At 47.4% G+C, this 26,138-nt stretch overlaps 1 protein-coding gene across 3 annotated transcripts in view; it reads right to left on the bottom strand.

Annotated features, from left to right (window-relative positions):
* Positions 1–26,138, bottom strand: part of mmp24 (matrix metallopeptidase 24) — a 132,414-nt gene that overhangs the window by 47,070 nt on the left and 59,206 nt on the right. For all 3 annotated transcript variants that reach the window (XR_012100918.1, XM_073062292.1, XM_073062291.1), the window contains one exon: positions 22,591–22,895. Coding sequence is in view for 2 of the 3 variants with exons in the window: in XM_073062292.1 (XP_072918393.1) it covers positions 22,591–22,895 (305 nt within the window). In the remaining variant the exon portion in view is untranslated. The remainder of the gene's footprint in view (positions 1–22,590; positions 22,896–26,138) is intronic.

The following is a 26,138-nucleotide window of genomic DNA, read 5'->3' on the forward strand; positions in this document are numbered from 1 at the left end:
CTCATGTGCTGCACCTTGTCAAAGGCCTTCTGAAAATCTAAGTACACCATGTCTACTGCATCTCCTTTGTCTACCCTGCTTGTAATTTCCTCAAAAAATTGCCGTAGGTTAGTCAAGCAGGATCTTCCTTTCAGGAAACCATGCTGGCTTTGGCCTATCTTGTCATGTGCCTCCAGGTACTTTGTAATCTCATCCCTAAGGATGAAGGTAGTGCAGTGGATGTGATCTACATGGATTTTAGTAAGGCATTTGACAAGGTTCCACATGGTAGGCTCATTCAGAAAGTCAGAAGGCATGGGATCCAGGGAAGCTTTGCCAGGTGGATTCAGAATTGGCTTGCCTGCAGAAAGCAGAGGGTCGTGGTGGAGGGAGTACGTTCAGATTGGAGGGTTGTGACTAGTGGTGTCCCACAAGGATCTGTTCTAGAACCTCTGCTTTTTGTGATTTTTATTAACAACCTGGATGTGGGGGTAGAAGGGTGGGTTGGCAAGTTTGCAAACGACACAAATGTTGGTGGTGTTGTAGATAGTGTAGAGGATTGTCGAAGATTGCAGAGACACATTGATAGGATACAGAAGTGGGCTGAGAAGTGGCAGATGGAGCTCAACCTGGAGAAGTGTGAGGTGGTACACTTTGGAAGGACAAACTCCAAGGCAGAGTACAAAGTAAATGGCAGGATACTTGATAGTGTAGAGGAGCAGAGGGATCTGGGGGTACATGTCCACAGATCCCTGAAAGTTGCTTCACAGGTAGATAGGGTAGTTAAGAAAGCTTATGGAGTGTTAGCTTTCATAAGTCGAGGGATAGAGTTTAAGAGACGCGATGTAATGATGCAGCTCTATAAAACTCTAGTTAGGCCACACTTGGAGTACTGTGTCCAGTTCTGGTCACCTCAGTATAGGAAGGATGTGGAAGCATTGGAAAGGGTACAGAGGAGATTTACCAGGATGCTGCCTGGTTTAGAGAGTATGGATTATGATCAGGGATTAAGGGAGCTAGGGCTTTACTCTTTGGAGAGGAGGAGGATGAGAGGAGACATGATAGAGGTATACAAGATATTAAGAGGAACAGACAGAGTGGACAGCCAGCGCCTCTTCCCCAGGGCATCACTGCTCAGTACAAGAGGATATGGCTTTAAGTTAAGGGGAGGGAAGTTCAAGGGGGATATTAGAGGAAGGTTTTTCACTCAAAGAGTGGTTGGTGCATGGAATGCACTGCCTGAGTCAATGGTGGAGGCAGACACACTAGTGAAGTTTAAGAGTCTACTAGACAGGTATATGGAGGAATTTAAGGTGGGGGGGTTATATGTGAGGCAGGGTTTGAGGGTCAGTACAACATTGTGGGCCGAAGGGCCTGTAATGTGCTGTACTATTCTATTCTATTCTCTTTATTCTCTAACAATCAATTGCATCCTTACTAACCACTGATGTCAGGCTAACAGGTCTATAGTTTCCTTGCTGCTGCCTCCCACCCTTCTTAAAGAGCAGAGTGACATTTGCAATTTTCCAGTCATCTGGTACAATGCCATAATCTATCGATTCTTGAAAGATCATCGTTAATGCCTCTGCAATCTCTCCAGCTACTTCCTTCAGAACCCAAGGGTGCATTCCATCAGGTCCAGGAGATTTATCCACCCTCAGACCATTAAACTTCCCAAGCACCTTCTCAGTTGTAATTTTCACTGCACATACTTCACTTCCCTGACACTCTTGAATGTCCGGTATATGCAGATGTTTTCCACTGTGAAATGCAAAATACACGTTCAGTTCCTCTGCCATCTCTGCAATTCTCATTACAATACCTCCAGTGTCATTTTGTATTGGTCCTATATCTACTCTCGACTCTCTTTTACCCTTTATATACTTAAAAAAGCCTTTCGTACCAAACACACACACACCCACACCCACACATCAAACATACATACACGTACACACCCAACATACTCTATTCTCTCCCCACTCCAACACACATATGCCCTTCTCCCCAGCCAATACACAAATATATACCCTCACCATGACATAAACCCCTCCCTCCTCATCTGACACACTTACCCCACCCCCTCCCTGACACGCACCCTTTCCAGTGGCTCCCCTCCCACTGTAACTGCACTTCCCTGGGAACACTACCCTCCTCCCCTGACCTGTTGACAGCCCACCCAAGGCCTGAGAATGAGAAGGCCAGCTGCCTTGAAGGTGTCCACACTGCAAGCTGGCAGAGGTGTTCACTCATCCCATTTACCATATTAGGCCTGTACCCTGGTCACTACTGGCCTGATTTCTAACAGAAGGTGTAACTGGACAACCCACAGAGAAGAGGAACAGAGGAGCGCTCTTGTCAGACCTCACCTGTGAACCTGTCACATGAAGGATGAGGCTCAGCTGTACAGTCTCTCATCACTAGATGCTCCAAGCAAGGACAAACATTAGATCATTATCCCCACTGTGAACCTACTTACAGCTAACTTTGCACCCACCCCGACTGATCCCACTCTGCTGGCCAACACTGAATGGGGTATCTCTCATAATGTTCCCCATGTAAACTCATTGTCATAACACCACTCCATCGACCCAAACACACACTGGGTCAAACAGAGAGAACGCAAGGCTCTGTCTCAGGCACCATGCTGGAGAAAGTGCAGAAAGCACTTACAAAGATGTTGCCTGGACTGCAGGCTTGAGTATTAAGGAGAACCTGGACAAGTTTTAACTGTTTTTGCTAGAGTGAAGGAGGCTCAGGGGGCTTATGGAGGTTAATTATAGAGGGACAGAGATAAGGTAGATAGCGACGGTCTTTTTTTAAAATCAGGGTAGGGGAGTTTATTACTGGAGAACATAGGGTGATAGAGAGAGAGAGAGGAAAGATTTAAAGGGGTGTGCATGAACCTGGTGGAATAGAATGAGGTTCTAGCAGAAGCGGTGGATGTGAGTTTCATTTAACATTTACAAGAAATTAGGATACATTTTGACACACATACTCCACTCCCTCTCTCACACATACACATGGATGGGGGGGGGGCGCAGTATAGAAGGCTATGGTCCGGGTGCAGGTTAATGGTATGGCATGGACTAGATGGGCCAAAGGGCCTGTTTATATGTTCTATGATTCTATGACTAAGTACGAGGCTCCAGATTTAAGGTCTGACTCGACTCTCCAGAGCCAACAGCCTTCTCATCATCAATACACCAATCATTTGAGGTTGATAAGATACTGAACTGGAGTCAATGGGAGTGAAGCACCCACACATGGAGCAGCGACACATTGAAAATGATCCACTGAGTCTGGACACAAATTATCCGGGTTTGGACCATCATTTCCTTCCATTCCAGGCACATTGGTAATGGCTCCACTCTGGCCAGCTGCCTTCAGTGAACACAGGTCCATCCCATGTGTGTTCTGTGTTTGCCTTACTGTGGGGCTGCCTGTGACCAGCACACATCACATACAAAGTGTCTCATAGAGGAGAGACAAGATGGGGAGAGAGAGCGAGAGAGAGAGAAGGAAATGAACCACAGACCAGAAGTATAGTATAACAGAAACACTTATTCAGCCCTGTTGAGATGTCAAATGAGAACTGAAGATTCTCCCCAGGTAGGAAGTGAAACAGAACAGGGAACATACAGGCTTGTCTGCTGGAGGAGTGTAGGGGACAGACAGACTGGGAACACACTGATGCTCCCTGCTGGAGGAGTGTAGGGGACAGACAGACTGGGAACACACTGATGCTCCCTGCTGGAGGAGTGTAGGGGACAGACAGACTGGGAACACACTGATGCTCCCTGCTGGAGGAGTGTAGGGGACAGACAGACTGGGAACACACTGATGCTCCCTGCTGGAGGAGTAGGGCACAGACAGACTGGGAACACACTGATGCTCCCTGCTGGAGGAGTGTAGGGGACAGACAGACTGGGAACACACTGATGCTCCCTGCTGGAGGAGTGTAGGGGACAGACAGATTGGGAACACACTGATGCTCCCTGCTGGAGGATTGTAGGGGACAGACAGACTGGGAACACACTGATGCTCCCTGCTGGAGGAGTGTAGGGGACAGACAGACTGGGAACACACTGATGCTCCCTGCTGGAGGAGTGTAGGGCACAGACAGACTGGGAACACACTGATGCTCCCTGCTGGAGGATTGTAGGGGACAGACAGACTGGGAACACACTGATGCTCCCTGCTGGAGGAGTGTAGGGGACAGACAGACTGGGAACACACTGATGCTCCCTGCTGGAGGAGTGTAGGGCACAGACAGACTGGGAACACACTGATGCTCCCTGCTGGAGGAGTGTAGGGGACAGACAGACTGGGAACACACTGATGCTCCCTGCTGGAGGAGTGTAGGGGACAGACAGACTGGGAACACACTGATGCTCCCTGCTGGAGGAGTGTAGGGGACAGACAGACTGGGAACACACTGATGCTCCCTGCTGGAGGAGTGTAGGGGACAGACAGACTGGGAACACACTGATGCTCCCTGCTGGAGGAGTAGGGGACAGACAGACTGGGAACACATTGGTGCTCCCTGCTGGAGGAGTAGGGGACAGACAGACTGGGAACACACTGATGCTCCCTGCTGGAGGAGTGTAGGGGACAGACAGACTGGGAACACACTGATGCTCCCTGCTGGAGGAGTAGGGAACAGACAGACTGAGAACACACTGATGCTCCCTGCTGGAGGAGTGTAGGGGACAGACAGACTGGGAACACACTGATGCTCCCTGCTGGAGGAGTGTAGGGGACAGACAGACTGGGAACACACTGATGCTCCCTGCTGGAGGAGTGTAGGGGACAGACAGACTGGGAACACACTGATGCTCCCTGCTGGAGGAGTGTAGGGGACAGATAGACTGGGAATACACTGATGCTCCCTGCTGGAGGATTGTAGGGGACAGACATACTGGGAACACACTGATGCTCCCTGCTGGAGGAGTAGGGGACGGACAGACTGGGAACACACTGATGCTCCCTGCTGGAGGAGTGTAGGGGACAGACAGACTGGGAACACACTGATGCTCCCTGCTGGAGGAGTGTAGGGGACAGACAGACTGGGAACACACTGATGCTCCCTGCTGGAGAAGTGTAGGGGACAGACAGACTGGGAACACATTGGTGCTCCCTGCTGGAGGAGTAGGGGACAGACAGACTGGGAACACACTGATGCTCCCTGCTGGAGGAGTGTAGGGGACAGACAGACTGTGAACACACTGATGCTCCCTGCTGGAGGAGTGTAGGGGACAGACAGACTGGGAACACACTGATGCTCCCTGCTGGAGGAGTGTAGGGGACAGACAGACTGGGAACATACTGATGCTCCCTGCTGGAGGAGTGTAGAGGACAGACAGACTGGGAACACACTGATGCTCCCTGCTGGAGGAGTGTAGGGGACAGACAGACTGGGAACACACTGATGCTCCCTGCTGGAGGAGTGTAGGGGACAGACAGACTGGGAACACACTGATGCTCCCTGCTGGAGGAGTGTAGGGGACAGACAGACTGGGAACACACTGATGCTCCCTGCTGGAGGAGTGTAGGGGACAGATAGACTGGGAACACACTGATGCTCCCTGCTGGAGGAGTGTAGGGGACAGACAGACTGGGAACACACTGATGCTCCCTGCTGGAGGAGTGTAGGGGACAGACAGACTGGGAACACACTGATGCTCCCTGCTGGAGGAGTGTAGGGGACAGACAGACTGGGAACACACTGATGCTCCCTGCTGGAGGAGTGTAGGGGACAGACAGACTGGGAACACACTGATGCTCCCTGCTGGAGGAGTGTAGGGGACAGACAGACTGGGAACACACTGATGCTCCCTGCTGGAGGAGTGTAGGGGACAGACAGACTGGGAACACACTGATGCTCCCTGCTGGAGGAGTGTAGGGGACAGATAGACTGGGAACACACTGATGCTCCCTGCTGGAGGAGTGTAGGGGACAGACAGACTGGGAACACACTGATGCTCCCTGCTGGAGGAGTGTAGAGGACAGACAGACTGGGAACACACTGATGCTCCCTGCTGGAGGAGTGTAGGGGACAGACAGACTGGGAACACACTGATGCTCCCTGCTGGAGGAGTGTAGGGGACAGACAGACTGGGAACACACTGATGCTCCCTGCTGGAGGAGTGTAGGGGACAGACAGACTGGGAACACACTGATGCTCCCTGCTGGAGGAGTGTAGGGGACAGATAGACTGGGAACACACTGATGCTCCCTGCTGGAGGAGTAGGGGACAGACAGACTGAGAACACACTGATGCTCCCTGCTGGAGGAGTGTAGGGGACAGACAGACTGGGAACACACTGATGCTCCCTGCTGGAGGAGTGTAGGGGACAGACAGACTGGGAACACACTGATGCTCCCTGCTGGAGGATTGTAGGGGACAGACAGACTGGGAACACACTGATGCTCCATGCTGGAGGAGTAGGGGACAGACAGACTGGGAACACACTGATGCTCCCTGCTGGAGGAGTGTAGGGGACAGATAGACTGGGAACACACTGATGCTCCCTGCTGGAGGAGTAGGGGACAGACAGACTGGGAACACACTGATGCTCCCTGCTGGAGGAGTGTAGGGGACAGACATATTGGGAACACACTGATGCTCACTGCTGGAGGAGTGTAGGGGACAGACAGACTGGGAACACACTGATGCTCCCTGCTGGAGGAGTAGGGAACAGACAGACTGGGAACACACTGATGCTCCCTGCTGGAGGAGTAGGGGACAGACAGACTGGGAACACACTGATGCTCCCTGCTGGAGGAGTGTAGGGGACAGACAGACTGGGAACAGACTGATGCTCCCTGCTGGAGGAGTGTAGGGGACAGACAGACTGGGAACACACTGATGCTCCCTGCTGGAGGAGTGTAGGGGACAGACAGACTGGGAACACACTGATGCTCCCTGCTGGAGGAGTGTAGGGGACAGACAGACTGGGAACACACTGATGCTCCCTGCTGGAGGAGTGTAGGGGACAGACAGACTGGGAACACACTGATGCTCCCTGCTGGAGGAGTGTAGGGGACAGACTGGGAACACACTGATGCTCCCTGCTGGAGGAGTGTAGGGGACAGACAGACTGGGAACACACTGATGCTCCCTGCTGGAGGAGTGTAGGGGACAGACAGACTGGGAACACACTGATGCTCCCTGCTGGAGGAGTGTAGGGGACAGACAGACTGGGAACACACTGATGCTCCCTGCTGGAGGAGTGTAGGGGACAGACAGACTGGGAACACACTGATGCTCCCTGCTGGAGGAGTGTAGGGGACAGACAGACTGGGAACACACTGATGCTCCCTGATGGAGGAGTGTAGGGGACAGACAGACTGGGAGCACACTGATGCTCCCTGCTGGAGGAGTAGGGGACAGACAGACTGGGAACACACTGATGCTCCCTGCTGGAGGAGTGTAGGGGACAGACAGACTGGGAACACACTGATGCTCCCTGATGGAGGAGTGTAGGAGACAGACAGACTGGGAGCACACTGATGCTCCCTGCTGGAGGAGTAGGGGACAGACAGACTGGGAACACACTGATGCTCCCTGCTGGAGGAGTGTAGGGGACAGACAGACTGGGAACACACTGATGCTCCCTGCTGGAGGAGTGTAGGGGACAGACAGACTGGGAACACACTGATGCTCCCTGCTGGAGGAGTGTAGGGGACAGACAGACTGGGAGCACACTGATGCTCCCTGCTGGAGGAGTAGGGGACAGACAGACTGGGAACACACTGATGCTCCCTGCTGGAGGAGTGTAGGAGACAGACAGACTGGGAACACACTGATGCTCCCTGCTGGAGGAGTAGGGGACAGACAGACTGGGAACACACTGATGTTCCCTGCTGGAGTAGGGGAGAGACAGGCTGTCTGCTGGAGGATGTGTAGAGGTGTGGGGCAAGGGAGAAGGGAGGTAGAGTGGGTCACAGGCAGCCTTGAGAGGCCAGAGTACAGGAGTCACAAAGCCAAGTACAGGAGCTTCACATGGACATTGGCAGAAAGGTTTTGTATCAGCAGGTCAAGTTGTCTAAGAAATTGCTGAATTTGTGACACATGTATGTGGGCCAGGGTGTACAATCCCTGTCGACATGCTGGTGTTCCTTACTTTATCATGGGCAGAATGATTTGCTTAGAAATCTTAGAAAATACCAACAGAACACGTTAGAAAATGACTGCGTGGGCTCATCCCAAGATGATGGTTTGGGAATTCACTTTACACTAGAGTTTTTGCAGGGATTCTCCAAGTGGAATTGTCAGAAAGATTTCATTGGGTAAAGATTCTAAGGAATATGGAACAAAGGCAGCCACATGGAATTAAACGGACTGGCCAAGATATAACATGCAGTTTTTATTCTGACTGCCCCTCTTCAGAACAATCTCTCCACACACCCCCACCTCAGGCAAAGTGGCAGTGATAGGAGACTTGATAATTAGGGAGACAGATGGGAGATTCTGTGGCCATGAAAATAATGCTAGGATGGTGTGTTGCCTCCCAGGTGCTGGGGTCTAGCATGACTCAGAGTGGCTGCAGAACATTCTCAGAGCAGCCAGAGGTCATGGTGCACATTGGCAGAGAAGAGGAGGGGTCTTGCACAGTGAGGATAGGGAGTCGGGGAAGAGGCTGAAGAACAGGATCTCCAAGGTAGTCATCTCTGGATTACTCCCAGTACCACAAGCTAGTTTGGGAAGGAATAGGATGAGTGGCAGAAGAAGTGGTACAGGCGACAGGATTTCAGATTCATACACCATTTGAACCTCTTCAGGGGCAGGGGTGACCTGTACAAGAGAGACAGGTAGCACCTTAACTGGAGAGGAACTTGTATCCTGGCTGGGCGGTTCAGTAGAGCTTCTGAAGAAGTTTGGCAGGGGCTGGGAACCAGAGCACTAGGCCATAAAGTGGAGGCATTGAGAGGAAGGCAGATATCATGACCAGTAAGAACAGACAGCAGCCAGGTTAACAGATAACATGGGACATAATTGTTGCAGTGTGTGCCAGTAATACCAGGAGAATTATGAATAAGAGTGATGAACTTAGTGCATTGATCAGTACTTAGAACTATGATGTTGTGGCAAAAACAGAAACTTGATTGAGAGACAATGGAAACACGTTTTTAATGTTCCAGGTTTTTGAAGTTTTAGAAAAGACAGAGAAGGAAGTAAAGGTGGTGGTGGTGGTGGGGGGTGGGGAAGTTGTGCTATTAATCAGGGACAATATCACAACTCCACTCTGAGGGGACTTAATGGAGGAACATCTATTGAGTCTATATAGATAAAACTTACAAATAAGAATGCAATCACTCTGATAGGATTATACGATAGATCTCCAATAGTCACCGGGATAGGTGTGATATTGTCCCTGATAGGGAGGAACAGATATGCAGGCATATAAGAGGAAAAATGTAAAAAGATTGTTGTCATGGGGACTTCAGCTTCCTTAATATAGACTTGGACCTCCTTGGTGTGGGGAATTTAAATGAGGCCGAATTTGTTAGATGCATCCAGGAGTTTTCTTAAATCAATATGTAGGTAGTCCAACAAGAAGAGGGTCTGTACTGGACCTGGTGTTGGGTGATGAGCCTCTCAAAGGCTGAGCAGTTAGGGAACACTAACCACAACTCCCTGTTTTAAGATGGCTATAGATAAGTATGGACCTTGAGGGAGAGTCTTAAATTGGAGTAGGACAAATGACAACAGCATGAGGCATGACTAGGGAGAGTTAACTGGGAACAGCTGTTTTTGGGCAAGCCCATTTCTGACCTGTGGTTTGTTCATTATGTGCCGTGTCATATGACGTGGCTGATCATGGTCTTTCCATGACAACGATTGTTCTTGGCAAATTTTTGCCTTCTTCTGGGCAGTGAGTTTAAAAGACGGGTGACCCTGGCCATTATTAATACTCTTCAGAGTTTCACAAACAAACGAAAATCTACAGATACTGGAAATTCAACCAACACACACAAAATGCCGGAAAGACTCAGCAGGCCAGGCAGGAGTGGGGAGGGGTGAAGTACAGAGCTGATAAGAGATAGAGGGCTGGAGAAGGGGAGATCTGATAAAGAGGGTAGAAGACCATGGAAGAAAGGGAAGGAGGAGGACCACCAGAGGGAGGTAACGGGCAGGTAAGGAGATGAGGTGAAGGGGGAAACAGGAATGGGGAAAGGTGAAGAAAAGTGGTGGAGGCAATTACTGGATTTCAAGAAATTTCTGGTAAAACTCCCTCTGGTGCTCCTCCCTTTCCCTTTCTTGCATGGTCTTCTACCCTCTCCTATCAGCTTCTCCCTTCTCCAGCTCTATCTTTGCCCCTCCCCTGCTCCTGATTTCACCTATTGGCAAGCACCTTGCATTTCTTCCTCCCCTCCGCCCGCCTTCTTACTCTGACTTTTCAACTTTTTTTTCCAGTCCTGATGAAGGGTCTCGGCCTGATATGTCAACTGTTTGCTCTTTTCCATAGATACTGGCCTACTGAGTTCCTCCAGCATTTTGTATGTGTTACTCTTTGGAGATTGTCTGCCTGATATCAGTGGTCGCATAACTAGGACGTGATATGCACTGACTGCTCATACGATCATCCACCACCTGCTCCCATGGCTTCACATGACCCTGATCAGGGTGGGGGAGGGTCTAAGCAGGAGCTACACCTTGTCCAAGGGTAACCTGCAGGCCAGTGGAGGGAAGGAGCACCTTACACCTCCTTTGGTAGAGACACATCTCCAGCCTACTGTACTTCTGAAATGTGGAGGGTGTTTAAAGACCAACTGCACAGAACACAAGACAGATATGTTCCAGTGGGAAGGACAAGGATGGCAAGGGAAGGTACCACACGGTAGGCTTATTCAGAAAGTCAGAAGGCATGGGATCCAGGGAAGTTTGGCCAGGTGGATCCAGAATTGGCTTGCCTGCAGAAGGCAGAGGGTTGTGGTGGAGGGAGTACATTCAGATTGGAGGGTTGTGACTAGTGGTGTCCCACAAGGATCGGTTCTGGGACCTCTACTTTTTGTGATTTTTATTAACAACCTGGATGTGGGGGTGGAAGGGTGGATTGACAAGTTTGCAGACGACACAAAGGTTGGTGGTGTTGTGGATAGTGTAGAGGATTGTCTAAGATTGCAGAGAGACATTGATAGGATGCAGAAGTGGGCTGAGAAGTGGCAGATGGAGTTCAACCTGGAGAAGTGTGAGGTGGACACTTTGGAAGGACAAACTCCAAGGCAGAGTACAAAGTAAATGGCAGGATACTTGGAAGTGTGGAGGAGCAGAGGGATCTGGGGGTACATGTCCACAGATCCCTGAAAGTTGCCTCACAGGTAGATAGGGTAGTTAAGAAAGCTTATGGGGTGTTAGCTTTCATAAGTCGAGGGATAGAGTTTAAGAGATAATGATGCAGCTCTATAACACTCTGGTTAGGCCACACTTGGAGTACTGTGTCCAGTTCTGGTCGCCTCACTATCGGAAGGATGTGGAAGCATTGGAAAGGGTACAGAAGAGATTTACCAGGATGCTGCCTGGTTTAGAGAGTATGCATTATGATCAGAGATTAAGGGAGCTAGGGCTTTACTCTTTGGAGAGAAGGAGGATGAGAGGAGACATGATAGAGGTATACAAGATATTAAGAGGAATAGATAGAGTGGACAGCCAGCACCTCTTCCCCAGGGCACCACTGCTCAATACAAGAGGACATGGTTTCAAGGTAAGGGGTGGAAAGTTCAAGGGGGATATTAGAGGAAGGTTTTTTACTCAGAGAGTGGTTGGTGCATGGAATGCACTGCCTGAGTCAGTGGTGGAGGCAGATACACTAGTGAAATTTAAGAGACTACTAGACAGGTATATGGAGGAATTTAAGGTGGAGGGTTATATGGGAGGCAGGGTTTAAGGGTCAGCACAGTATTGTGGGCCGAAGGGCCTGTACTGTGTTGTATTGTTCTATGATATCATCTATGAATCTTGGTGTCAACAGAGATGGTGAATTTAGTCAAAAAGATAAAGAAAACATACGAGGGGTGATTAGTAAGTTCATGGCCTAAGGTAGGAGTCAATTTTAGAAAACCTAGCACATTTATTTTTCAACGAAGTCCCCATCTACATTTACACACTTAGTCCAGCAGTCGTGGAGCATACGGATGGATCTTGGACCTCCAGAAAGTGTCCACAGCGGGGGTGATTGATAAGTTCGTGGCCTAAGATAGAAGGAGATGAGTTATACAGCTCTCATTACATTCACATGCAGTTCAACTCTTTGAGTGATTATGCAGAAAGTTTGAACTTAATAACTCATCGGGGTGATTGATAAGTTCATGGTCTAAGGTAGAAGGTGATGAGTTATTAACTTTGAGGATGTTTTCTGTAGTTGGAGAGTCTAAGACCAGAGGACACAGCCTCAGAATACAGGGGCGTCCTTTTAGAATGGAGATGAGGAGGAATTTCTTTAGCCAGAGAGGGGTGAAGGGATATGGGGAAAAGGTAGGAGACTGGTGCTGAGAGGAGAAATGGATTAGTCACGGAGCCTAATTCTGCTCCTATATCTTATGGTCTAATGGTCTAAGAGAATGCCTTGGCAAGTGGGACGAAGGGGAATCCTAAAGCTTGCATACATACATCAAGAGCAGAAGATAACAATGGAGAGGGCAGAACCGTTCAAGGATAAAGGAGAGAACATGTGCTTGGAGGCGGGGGATGTGTGTGAGGTCCTAAGTAAGTACTTTACATCAATATTTACCAAGAAGGACTTGAATTATAGGTATGTAACATACTAATATGCTAGGTCATTTCAAGACAAAGGAGACACTGCTCAGTCTATTAAAGAACATTAAGGAGGACGTCCCCAGGGCCTGATGGGATATTTCTCAGGTGACTGAGAAAAGCAAGAAAGGAGATTACACAGGCCACGACCAATATCTTCATGTCCTCTCTAACCATAAGTGAGGTTGAAGTACTTACAAGGAGCTAATATTGTTCATTAGTCAAGAAGGGAAATAGGGATAATCCTGGAAATTATAGACCCGTGAGTCTCACGTCACCACCAATCTTCATATCATCTGCAAGATTGCTAACACACCCATCCAGGTAATTTAGATATATCACAAATGACAGAGGACCCAGTACAGATCCCTACAGAACACCACTAATCACAGATATTCAGTCAGAATAAGTCCCGTTGACCACTGTTCTGTGTCTTCTATAGGCAAGTTAATTCTGAATCCAAATGGCTTCCATGCATCTTAAACTTCTGAATGAGCCTCCATGAGGGACCTTGACAAACACTTCACTAAAATCCATGTAGACAACATCCACAGCTTTACCTTCATCAATCATACTTATCACCTCGTTAAAAAACTCAATCCATAAGACAATCAGACATAGAAGCAGAATTAGGCCATTCAGCCCATTGAGTCTGTCCTGCCATTCCATCATGGCTGATCCCGGAGGATCCAACTCAACCCCATACACCTGCCTTCTTAACATATCCTTTGATGCCCTGACCGATCAGGAAATGATCAATTTCTGCCTTAAATATATGCACGGACTTGGCCTCCACTGCAGTCCATGGCAGAGCATTCCACACATTCACTACTGACTGGCTAAAAACATTCCTCCTTACCTCTGTTCTAAAAAGTCACCCTCAATTGTGAGGCTGTGTCCTCAAGTTCTGGATACCCCCAACATAGGAAACATCCTTTCCACATCCACCCTATCTAGTTCATTAAACATTCAGTAGGTTTCAATGAGATCCCCCCCCCCCACATTCTTCTAAATTCCAGTAAGTACAGGCCCAAAGCTGCCAAATGCTCCACATATGTTAACCCCTTCATCCCTGGAACCTCCTCTTGAACCTCCTCTGTACTCTCTCCAATGACAGCACATCCTTTCTGAGATATGGAGCCCAAAACTGTTGTCAATACTCCAAGTGTGGCCTGACTAGTGTCTTATAAAGGCTCAGCATTATTTCCTTGCTTTTATAATCTATTTCCCTTGAAATAAATGCCAACATTGCATTTGCCTTCTTGACCACAGACTCAACCTGTAAATTAACCTTCTAGGAGCCATGCATGAGAACTCCTAAGTCCCTCTGCACCTAGACACATAGAAACATAGAAAACCTACAGCACAATACAGGTCCTTCGGCCCACAAAGTTGTGCCAAACATGTCCCTACCTTAGAAATTACTAGGGTTACCCATAGCCCTCTATTTTTCCATTTTTTCCCCTGATGTTTGAACCTTCTCTCTATTTAGATAATAGTCCGCACTATCGTTTCTTTTACCAAAATGCATTATCATACAGTTCCCAACACTGTATTCCATCTGGCACTTTTTTTTTAACTCATCCTCCCAATTTGTCTAAGTCCTGCTGCAATCGCATTGCTTCCTCAGTACTACCTACCTCCCCACCTATCTTTGTATCATCCGCAAATTTTGTCACAAAACCATCAATTCCATTATTTAAATCATTGACAAACAATGTGAAAAGTAGCGGCCCCAATACTGACCGCTGGGGAACACCACTAGTCACTGACAGCCAACCAGAAAAGGTCCCCTTTATTTCCACTTGCTGCCTCCTGCCTGTCAGCCATTCCTCTATCCATGCCAGTAATTTTCCACAGGATTTCATCTTGTTAAGCAGCCTCATGTGGCACCACATCAAACGCCTCCTGAAAATCCAAGTAAATGACACGCACTGCCTCTCCTTTGTCCACCCTGCTTGTTCCTTCCTCGAAGAACTCTAGCAGATTTGTCAGGCAAGATTTCCCTTTACAGTAACAATGCTGACTTTGACTTATTTTATCATTAGTCTCCAAGTACCCTGAAACTTCACTCTTAAAGCTATTCTCCAACACTTTATGAGTGGAGAGACACTTGGAATCTTCCAATCCTCTGGGACCATGCCAGAATCAAGTGATACTTGAAATATGTATCAAGTGTGTCTGTGAAGCCGGTGTCTGTACTGGGTGTCAGATGTGGGATGTCTGGTATGTCTCTCGGACGGCCACATCTGCACCAGGTGTGTCGAGCTGCAGCTCCTTAGGGACCGGGTTAGGGAACTGGAGATGCAGCTCAATGACCTTCGTCTGGTCAGGGAGAGCAAGGAGGTGATAGAGAGGAGCTATACGCTGGTAGTCACACAGGGGCCTCAGGAGACAGATTAGTGGGTAACAGTCAGGAGAGGGAAGGGCAAGAGTCAGATACTAGAGAGTACCCTTGTGACTGCCCCCCTTAACAATAACTACTCCTGCTTGAGTACTGTTGGTGGGGGAAGCGACCCACCTGGGGGAAGCAACAGTGGTCGCGCCTCTGGCACAGAGTCTGGCCCTGTGGCTCAGAAGGGTAGGGAAAGGAAGAGGATGGCAGCAGTGATAGGGGACTCTATAGTTAGGGGGTCAGAAGGCGATTCTCTGGATGCAGGAAAGAAGCACGGATGGTAGTTTGCCTCCCAGGTGCCAGGGTCTGGGATGTTTCTGATCACGTCCACAACATTCTGAAGTGGGACGGTGAACAGCCAGAGGTCATGGTACATATTGGTGCCAATGACATACGTAGGAAAAGGGAGGAGGTCCTGAAACAGACTACAGGGAGTTAGGAAGGAAGCTGAGAAGCAGGACTGCAAAGGTAGTAATCTCGGGAATTCTGGATCATTGGGACCTCTTTTGGTGCAGGTGTGACCTGTATAAAAAGGACGGGTTGCACTGGAATCCCAGGGGGACCAATATCCTGGCAGGGAGGTTTGCTAAGGCTATTGGGGAGAGTTTAAACTAGAATTGTTGGGGGGTGGGAACTGAATTGAAGAGACTGGGGAAGAGGAGGTTAGCTCACAACTAGAGAAAGCTTGTGGACAGTATGACAGGGAGAATAGGCAGGTGATAGAGAAGGGATACGCTCAGACTGATGGTTTGAGATGTGTCTATTTTAATGCAAGGAGTATCATGATCAAAATGGATGAGTTTAGAGTGTGGATCAGTACTTGGAGCTGTGATGTTGTGGCCATTACAGAGAGCTTGTTGGCTCAGGGTCAGGAATGGTTACTTAGAGTGCCAGGCTTGAGATGTTTCAGAAAGGACAGGGAGGAAGGCAAAAGAGGTGGGGGCATGGCACTGCTGATCAGAGACAGTGTCACAGCTGCAGAAAAGGAGGAAGTCATGGAGGGATTGTCTACGGAATCTCTGTGGGTGGAAGTTAGAAACAGGGAAGGGTCAATAACTCTACTGGGTGCGTTTTATAGACACCCAATAGTAACACAGGCATTGAAGAGCAGATAGGGAGACAGATTCTGGAAAGGTCTAATAATAACAGGATTGTCCTGGTGGGAGATTTTAATTTCCCCAATATTGATTGGCATCTCCCTAGAGCAAGGAGTTTAGATGGGGTGGAGTTTGTTAGGTATGTAGATAAGCCTACAAGAGGAGGGGCTGTACTTGATCTGGTATTGGGAAATAAACCTGGTCAGGCGTCAGGTCTCTTAGTGGGAGAGCATTTTCGAGATAGTGATCACAACTCCATCTCCTTTACCATAGCATTGGAGAGGGATAGGAACAGACAAGTTAGGAAAGCATTTAATTGGAGTAACGGAAAATATAAAGCTATCAGGCAGGAACTTGGAAGCAGAAATTGGGAACATATGCTCTCAGGGAAATGTACGGCAGAAATGTGGCAAACGTTCGGGGATATTTGCGTGGAGCTCTGCATAGGTACGTTCCAATGAGACAGGAAAAGGATGGTAGGGTACAGGAACCGCAGTGTAAAAAGGCTGTTGAAAATCTAATCAAGAAAAGAAAAGCTTATGAAAAGTTCAAAAAACTAGGTAATGACAGAGATCTAGAAAATTATAAGGCTAGGAGGAAGAAGCTTAAGAATGAAATTAGGAGAGCCAGAAGGGGCCATGAGTAGGCCTTGGTGAGCAGGATTAAGGAAAACCACAAGGCATTCTACAAGTATGTGAACAGCAAGAGGATAAGACATGAGAGAATAGGACCAATCAAGTGTGACAGTGAAAAAGTATGTGTGGAACCGGAGGAAATAGCAGAGGTACTTAATGAATACTTTGCTTCAGTATTCACTACGGAAAAGGACCTTGGTGACTGTAAGGATGACTTACAATGGAGTGAAAAGCATATAGACATTAAGAAAGAGGATGTGCTGGAGCTCTTGGAAAGCATTAAGTTGGATAAGTCACCAGGACAGGACGAGATATATCCCAGGCTACTGTGGGAGTCAAGGGAGGAGATTGCTGAGCCTCTGGCAATGAACTTTGGGGAGAGGGGACAGGACAGGACAGAGAGGCTCCAGAGGATTGGAGGGTTGCAGATGTTGTTTCCTTATTCATGAAAGAGAGTAGAGATAGCCAAAAAACTATACTTCAGTTGCTGGTAAGTTGAAGAAGATCCTGAGAGGCAGGATTTATGAACATTTGGAGAGGTATAATATGATTAGGAATAGTCAGCATGACTTTGTAAAAGGCATGTCATGCATTTAGAGCCTGACTGAATTTTTTGCTGATGTGACTAAACACATTGATGAAGGTAGAGCAGTAGATGTAATGTACATGGATTTCAGCAAGGCATTTGACAAGGTACCCCATGCAGCAAGGCTTATTGAGAAAGTAAGGAGGCATGGGATCCAAAGAGATCTTGCTTTGTGGATCCAGAACTAGCTTGCCCACAGAAGGCAAAGAGCGGTTGTAGATGGGTCATATTCTGCATGGGAGGTCAGTGACCAGTGGTGCGCCTCAGGGATCTGTTCTGGGACCCCTACTCTTTGTGATTTTTATAAATGACCTGGATGAGGAAGTGGAGGGATGTGTTAGTAAATTTGCTGATGACACAAATGTTGGGGGTATTGTGGATAGTGTGGAGGACTGTCAGAGGTTACAGTGGGACATCGATAGGATGCAAAACTGGGCTGAGAAGAGGCAGATGGAGTTCAACCCAGATAACTGTGAGGTGATTCATTTTGGTAGGTCAAATATTATGGCAGAATATAGTATTGATGGTAAGGCTCTTGGCAGTGTGGAGGATCAGAGGGATCTTGGGGTCCAAGTCCATAGGATGCTCAAAACTGCTGTGCAAGCTGACTGTGTGGTTAAGAAGGCATACGGTGCATTGGCCTTCATCAAATGTGGAATTGAGTTTAAGAGCTGAGAGGTAATTTTACAGCTGTATAGGACCCTGGTCAGAACTCACTTGGAGTACTGTGCTCAGTTCTGGTCGCCTCACTACAGGAAGGATGTGGAAACTATAGAAAGAGTGCAGAGGAGATTTACAAGGATGTTGCCTGGATTGGGGAGCATGCCTTATGAGAATAGTTTGAGTGAACTGGGCCTTTTCTCTTTGGAGTGACGGAGGATGAGAGGTGACCTGATAGAGGTGTATAAGATAATGAGAGGCATTGATCATGTGGATAGTCAGAGGTTTTTTCCCAGGGCTGAAATAGCTAACATGAGAGAGAACAGTTTTAAGGTGCTTGGAAGTAAGTAGGTACAGAGGAGATGTCAGGGGTAAGTTTTTTTGCACAGAGAGTGGTGAGTGCGTGGAATGGGCTGCCAGCGACTGTGGTGGTGGTGGATACGATAGGATCTTTTCAGAGGTTCCTGGATAGGTACATGGAGCTCAGAAAAATAGAGGGTATAGGTAACCCGAGGTAATTTCTAAAGTAAGTACATGTTTGGCACAGCATTATGGGCCGAAGGGCCTCTATTGTGCTGTGGATTTTCTATGATCTATGTTCTATCATGATCAATGCATCCGTTATCTCTTCAGCAACCTCTCTCAGGACTCTGGGATGTAGTCCATCTGTTCTAGGTGACTTCTCCACCTTAAGACCTTTGAGTTTGCCTGGCACTTTTTCATTTGTAATAGCAGTGGCACTCACTCCTGCTCCCTGACACTCACAGACCTCTGGCACACTGCTACTGTCTTCCATGGTGAAGACAGATGCAAAGTACCAATTAAGTTCATTTGCTATTTCTTTGTCCCCCATTACAGTTCTGGTTGCCCCACTATAGGAAGGATGTCAAGGCTTTGCAGAGAGTGCTGAAGTGGTTTACCTGGATGTTGCCTTGATGAGAGGACATGTGCTAAAACCAGAGGCTGGACAAACTTGGTTTGTTTACACTGGAGCAGCAGAGGCTGAGGGGAGATCTGATAGAGATTTATAGATTATGAGAGCCACAGGTAGAGTGGCCAGGACAGCACCTGTTTCCAGCGTTGAAATGTTCAATACCAGAAGTCATGCATTTGAATTGATGGGGTAATTTCAAATATATCAGGGAAGTTTAACAGAGACTGGCGAGAGGTGGTGAAGGCAAACACGACAGAAGTGTTCAAAAGGCTCTTAGACAGACACATGAATGTGTAAGAAATGAAGGGTATGGACATTGTGCAGGCAGAGAAATTCGTTCAGTTGGACCATTGAATACTGATTTAATTAGTCCACCACACCATGGTGGGCCGTAAGGCCTGTTCCTCTGTGATATGGTTCCATGTTCTGCGAGATGTGTGGAGAGAAGGTGACACAAGTTTCAGGCTCCACACACCGGCTGAGAAGGTACTGCAGAAGAATTTCCAACATCTTTTGTTTTTAATTATTGATTGAGTCGGTCTAAGTCGGACTAAATCAGAATTAAGCTGGGGGAGGGTGGGAATTTGAACTAAGTCACACCCTGCCATCTAGAAAGGTGTGAGATCGACTATGAACTAATGGGAAAGGTGGCAATTCCATCAGATGGTGTGGGTGGGGAGGATGTAAATGGAACCGCACCTGCACAGATACAGTCAGACTAGTGAAGGTTCAGTGTTGAATGTCCAATGAGATCTGGGGATATGGTGCTTGGAAAGGTTCGGAGTTAGCTGGTAGGAATGACCCTAGCACCAATCAAAAGAAGTCAGAGAGGGGTCAGGGAAATGGCAGTGTATTTAGAAAGAGTTTGGCAGTCCAAATAGAAAGTCAAGTGGATTACAGGAGTATAGTGTGGGTATGGAACAGATCAGTGTGACCATTTCCAACAGAGAGAACAGGGTGATCATTTCTCAGTACACAACTGGCTAAATATCATAGGTCCCACTTCAGAAAGATTGGACGTGTCCTTCACAAAAACAATGACGTGTCACAGGCCGATCTCCACACTCTCTGAATGCCAACGAGGTAGGGCTTCCACAAGCAACGTCACAGTCCTCACTACAGACAAGGCCTCTCTTCAAGGATCAGAAACATTAACAGTACAGAAGGTGTTAATATGTAGGCATGTAGATGTCGGTGAAACACCTAGATCTGGCAACTTCTCACCCAGAGCAGCGCGAATGGGGAGTACCCACGCAGGCAATGGCTGGGAGAATTCCTCTGAAGAGAAGCTGCATGGGAGGAGGGGAGAGGGAGATGGGATTTTCAGAAGGCCTATGACAAGGTACCACACATGACAACACTTAACAAGCTACAAGCCCATAGTATTACAGAAAAGATTCTTGCATGGATAAAGCAGTGGCTGATTGGCAGGAAACAAAGACTGGAAATAAAGGGAGCCTTTTCTGGCTAGCTGTCGGTGACTAGTGGTGTTCCAAAAGGGTCTGTATTGGGACCGATTCTTTTTACGTTATATGTCAATGATTTGGATGATGGCTTTGTTGCAAAGTTTGCAGATGATATGAAGATAGGTGGAGGGGCAGGTAGTTTCAGGAAATACAGAGGCTACAGAAGGACTTAGAAGATTAGGAGAATGGGCAAAGAAATGGCAAATGGAATACAGAGTCAGGAAGGATATGGTCATGTACTTTGGTGGAAGAAATGAAAGGGTTGACTATTTTCTAAATGGAGAGAAAATACAAAAAACGGAGGCACAAAGGGACTTAGGCATCCTTGTGCAGGATTCCCTAAAGATTAATCTGCAGGATGAGTTTGTGGTAAGGAAGGCAAATACAATGTTAACATTCATTTCAAGAAGACTAGATTGTAAAAGCAAGGATGAAATGTTGAAACTTTATAAAGCACTGGTGAGGTGTCACTTAAGAGTAGCGAGTAGTTTTGGACCCCCTTATCTTAGAAAGGATGTGCTGAAATTGGAGAAGGTTCAAAGGAAGTTCACAAAAATAATTCTAGGATTGAATGGCTTGTCATATGAACAGCATTTGATGGCTCTGGGACTGTATTCACTAGAATTCCGAAGAATGAGGGTTAGGGTTAGGGTCTCATTGAAACCTATCAAATGGTGAAAGGCCTTGATAAAGTGGATGTGAAGAGGATGTTTCCTATGATGGGAGAATCTAAGACCAGAGGACACAGCCTCATAATAGTGGGATGTCCTTTTAGAAAGGTGATGAAGAAGAATATCTTTAGCCAGAGTGATGAATCTGCGGAATTCATTTCCTCAGGCAGCTGTGGAGGCCAAATATTTACGTATATTTAAGGCAGAGGCTGATAGATTCTTGATTGGTCAGGGCATGCAGGTATGTGGGAGAAGGCAGAAGACCAGAGTTGAGAGGATAATTGGCTCAGCTGTATGAAATGGCGGAGCAGACTCGATGGGCCAGATAGACTAACTTTGCTCCCCTATCTTTTGGTCTTAATGGAGAAGGGAGTTGAGGGAAGGGGAGGGGAAGATACATGGCTAGAGTGAGATACAGTTGGGTAGGATATTAGAGGCCCACTTCTGGGCTGAAGGTACACTGTCACTCAGTAGTTTGGACTGCCAGGAAAAAATAGGAATTGGAGACAAAAATGAAAACTTGATAGTTGTTCACAACATTGGGGAAATAACTTCTGAGGGAGCAAAAGCAGATGTTCAGGGGGATTTAGAAATGACCGAATGCTTCTCCCAGAGAAATGGACAGTACACTCTGCATTCTCCAAGAAACCGGCAGTACACCCTGATTTCTCAGATAAACCGGCAGTACACCCTGATTTCTCAGATAAACTGGCAGTACACCCTGATTTTTCAGATAAACTGGCAGTACACCCTGCATTCTCAGATGAACTGGCAGTACACCCTGATTTCTCAGATAAACTGGCAGTACACCCGGCTTTCTCAGCCATTGGTAGTTAACGTGCTCAGTTCTGAGTCTTTTGTTGTTTGGGGAAGTGGGTAATTGCTTCTACTCCATCAAACCCCACTGACCCCTGAACCCTGAACCCCAGAATCTTAAGGAATAACTGAACAGATTTTTTTCAGTGGAATTGGTGAAAATATTTGAAAACGGTTTATCCTTGTCTGACTCAGTACAGAGCCATTGGTAAGCTCTGCTGATCAGAATGCAGCCCCTCTCCCATACCTCTGGGACATAGCAGGTACCAACTGATCAGCAATCCCCTCAGTTCTCTCACGCACTGACAATTACGGATGGGGAAGGTGGAATTGTGAAAATACAACAAATACAAAGTTATTGCTGCTGCCCCAGAGCAGTGGTCAGCTGAATCTCTGGCCTTTATCTTAGCTCTGCTGATGAGATCTGTGCACTAATTTAAAGTTCCAAGCTCAAATTAAATTTATTATCAACGTATGTACTGATTATGTTACCATATGCTTCCCTGAGATTCATTTTCTTGCAAGCATTCAGATAGCAAAACTATTTTCAATCACTTGAAGTAATGATTGGGTTGAATGCAAACATGTTCTAACCATCATGATTGGAGTTTCCCAGCGTCCACGGCTCGTCAGAGTCAAAGTGTGTGTCTCCGCCGATTCCTGGCCCAGGGAAGTAAGCATGTGCCAAGAACCCTCCCTCCCCATCGAAGGGGGAGCTGTCACCATGGAAACCAGAAGCAAAGAAAATCACAATGTCTGCTTCCTTTGTGTCACTTTTAATCTCTTGAGAAGATATCTCCTTGAAAGCCAATGGCGTGACTTTCTGCCAGACATTGAATGCACGGCGGATGGCTCGACGTGTCTCAAACTCTCCCACTTTGGGTGTGAAATTGTGAATGCTGTGGAAATGGAAAAGAATGTACAATCAATAATCTTACATCCCAGAGAACCAGTGTTCAACCTCTTTCAAACCCCACCAACTCTCCCCCAACCACCCAGACCTGACCTGACCAGAGAACCAGCCTGTAACCTCTTTCAAACCCCACCAACTCTCCCCCAACCACCCAGATCTGACCTGACCAGAGAACCAGCCTGTAACCTCTTTCAAACCCCACTAACTCTCCCCCAACCACCCAGATCTGATCTGACCAGAGAACCAGCCTGTAACCTCTTTCAAACCCCACCAACTCTCCCCCAACCACCCAGATCTGATCTGACCAGAGAACCAGCCTGTAACCTCTTTTGAACCCCACCAACTCTCCCCCAACCACCCAGACCTGACCTGACCAGAGAACCAGCCTGTAACCTCTTTCAAACCCCACTAACTCTCCTCCAACCACCCAGATCTGATCTGACCAGAGAACCAGCCTGTAACCTCTTTCAAACTCCACCAACTCTCCCCCAACCACCCAGACCTGACCTGACCAGAGAACCAGCCTGTAACCTCTTTCAAACCCCACCAACTCTCCCCCAACCACCCAGATCTGACCAGAGAACCAGCCTGTAACCTCTTTCAAACCCCACCAACTCTCCCCCAACCACCCAAATCTGACCTGACCAGAGAACCAGCCTGTAACCTCTTTCAAACCCCACTAACTCTCCCCCAACCACCCAGATCTGATCTGACCAGAGAACCAGCCTGTAACCTCTTTCAAACTCCACCAACTCTCCCCCAACCACCCAGATCTGACCTGACCAGAGAACCAGCCTGTAACCTCTTTCAAACCCCACTAACTCTCCCCCAACCACCCAGATCTGATCTGACCAGAGAACCAGCCTGTAACCTCTTTCAAACCCCACCAACTCTCCCCCAACCACCCAGATCTGATCTGACCAGAGAACCAGACTGTAACCTCTTTCAAACCCCACCAACTCTCCCCCAACCACCCAGACCTGACTTCGATCAGACCAGACAGATGCTGAGCCAATGTTCGGGACTGGAAGTGCACCTCCACCTCCACCCCCAACCACTATCCCCACCCTCCCTCCCTCTCTCAAGCACCCCAAACCCCTGCTCTACGACTTGAGCACAAGGAAATATATTTACCAAGCAATGACAGCAAATGTATCTCTACAGAGAACAGGTATGGCTCAGTGGCTAATTGACATTTAGAATTCTACTGCCTTAAAACTAGACTAGAAAACTTTTACACCATCGATGCGCAAGACATAAACAGGCAACAGCACATTTTCAGGTGTTTGTGCACACTGCTGGCGCAAACAGGGCAGGTCACTGCCAACTTCGACTCACCCAGTGTGCTCAGCATTTCAGAGCTGACTTGATGGGCTGAATGGCCTAATTCTACTCGTATAAGTCCTATTTCTTATGTTTTATGGTCGTTTCATTCAGAAGTTAAAAACATACTTGACGCGCATTTCTGATTGAATGACACCCACATTCCTTGCACTTCAGGCAGCAAAACAAGGAGCAAACCACATGTTATTGGGACCAGTTGTGAATTAAAGATCATGTGGATATGGATTTTTATCATCAGTGATGTGCTCTGGGAGGTCTAATAAAGCTGGAACATGCACCACAAATGTTAAGACCCAAGGGACTTCAGTGCATGTCTATAGATCTGTAAAGGTAGCGGCACAGGTAGATAAGGTGGCGAAGATAACATGAAGGATACTTGCCTTCATTAGCTAGAGCACAGAATATAAGAGCTGGGAATTCATGTCACAACTTTAAAGGGATTAAAAAGATTAGCTTTATTTGTCACACGTATATTGAAACAAACAGGAAAATGCTTGCATCAAATCCAATCAACCTGCATTGTGCTTGGCAGTCCACAAATGTCACCTTGCTTCCAGCACCAATATACCATTTCCACATCTCACTAACCCTAACCGTTCATCTTTGGAATGGAGGCAAAAACCGAAGCATGTGGAGGAAACCCACGCAGTCACAGGGAGAATGTACAAACCCCTGACAGGCAGCAGCAGGTATTACAGCTGGTGTGATGTAAAGTGTAACACTAACTCTACACTAGGGTGCTGCACCATGACTTTATCCAATGAGGTTACAGCTAAAGTACTGTGTACATTTCTGGCGATGGTGCTGGAGAGGCTGCAGAGAGTTTTCCCAGAATATGGCCTGGGATAGAGACTTCCATTTACAGGAACAGGCCTAGAGAGATTGGGTTTGTATTTTCTTGGAGGAGAGGAAGCTGAGGGGAACCTGAAGGGAATATAGCAAATTATAAGGGAAATAGATGGAATGTCGAGTGAGAATGATTCTTCTGTGTTAGGGACAGCAAACACTGGGGGTGGGAGGAAACAAGTTTAAACTGAGTAAGAAGATTAGATAGAATTTGAGAGCGACTGGAACACAACTCAGGACTCTCTCCAATGACAACACATCTTTTCTGAGATATGAGGCCCAAAACTGTTGACAATACTCCAAGTGTGGCCTGACTAGAGTCTGATAAAGGCTCAGCATTATCTCCTCGCTTTTATATTCTATTTCCTTTGAAATAAATGCTAATAGTGCATTTGCCTTCTGGGAGTCTTGAACGAGGACTTCAAAATCTCTCTGCACCTCTATGTTTGAACCTTCTCTCCATTTAAATAATAGTCCACACAATTGTTCCTTTTACTAAAATGTATTATCATACATTTCCCAACACTGTATTCCATCTGCCACTTTTTTCACCCATTCTTCCAATTTGTTTAAGTCCTGACGTAATTGCATTGCTTCCTCAGCACTACTTACCCCCTCCACCTATCTTCGTATCATAGAAACATACAAAACCTACAGCACAATACAGGCCCTTCGGCCCACAATGCTGTAACGAACATGTATTTACTTTAGAAATGACTAGGCTTACCTATAGCCCTCTATTTTTCTAAGCTCCGTGTACCTATCCAGGAGTCTCTTAAAAGACCCTGTTGTATCCACCTCCACCACCGTTGTCAGCAGCCCATTCCATGCACTCACCACTCTCCGAGTAAAAAAAAAACCTACCCGTGAAATCTCCTCTGTACTTAATTCCAAGCACCTTAAAACTATGTCCTCTCGTGCTAGCCAATTCAGCCCTGGGGAAAAGCCTCTGACTATCCACATGATCAATGCTTCTCATCATCTTATACACCTCTATCAGGTCACCTCTCATCCTCCATCACTCCAAGGAGAAAAGGCC

This window comes from Hemitrygon akajei, chromosome 11 (assembly GCF_048418815.1).
Source record: "Hemitrygon akajei chromosome 11, sHemAka1.3, whole genome shotgun sequence".
Classification (NCBI taxonomy): Eukaryota; Metazoa; Chordata; class Chondrichthyes; order Myliobatiformes; family Dasyatidae; genus Hemitrygon; species Hemitrygon akajei.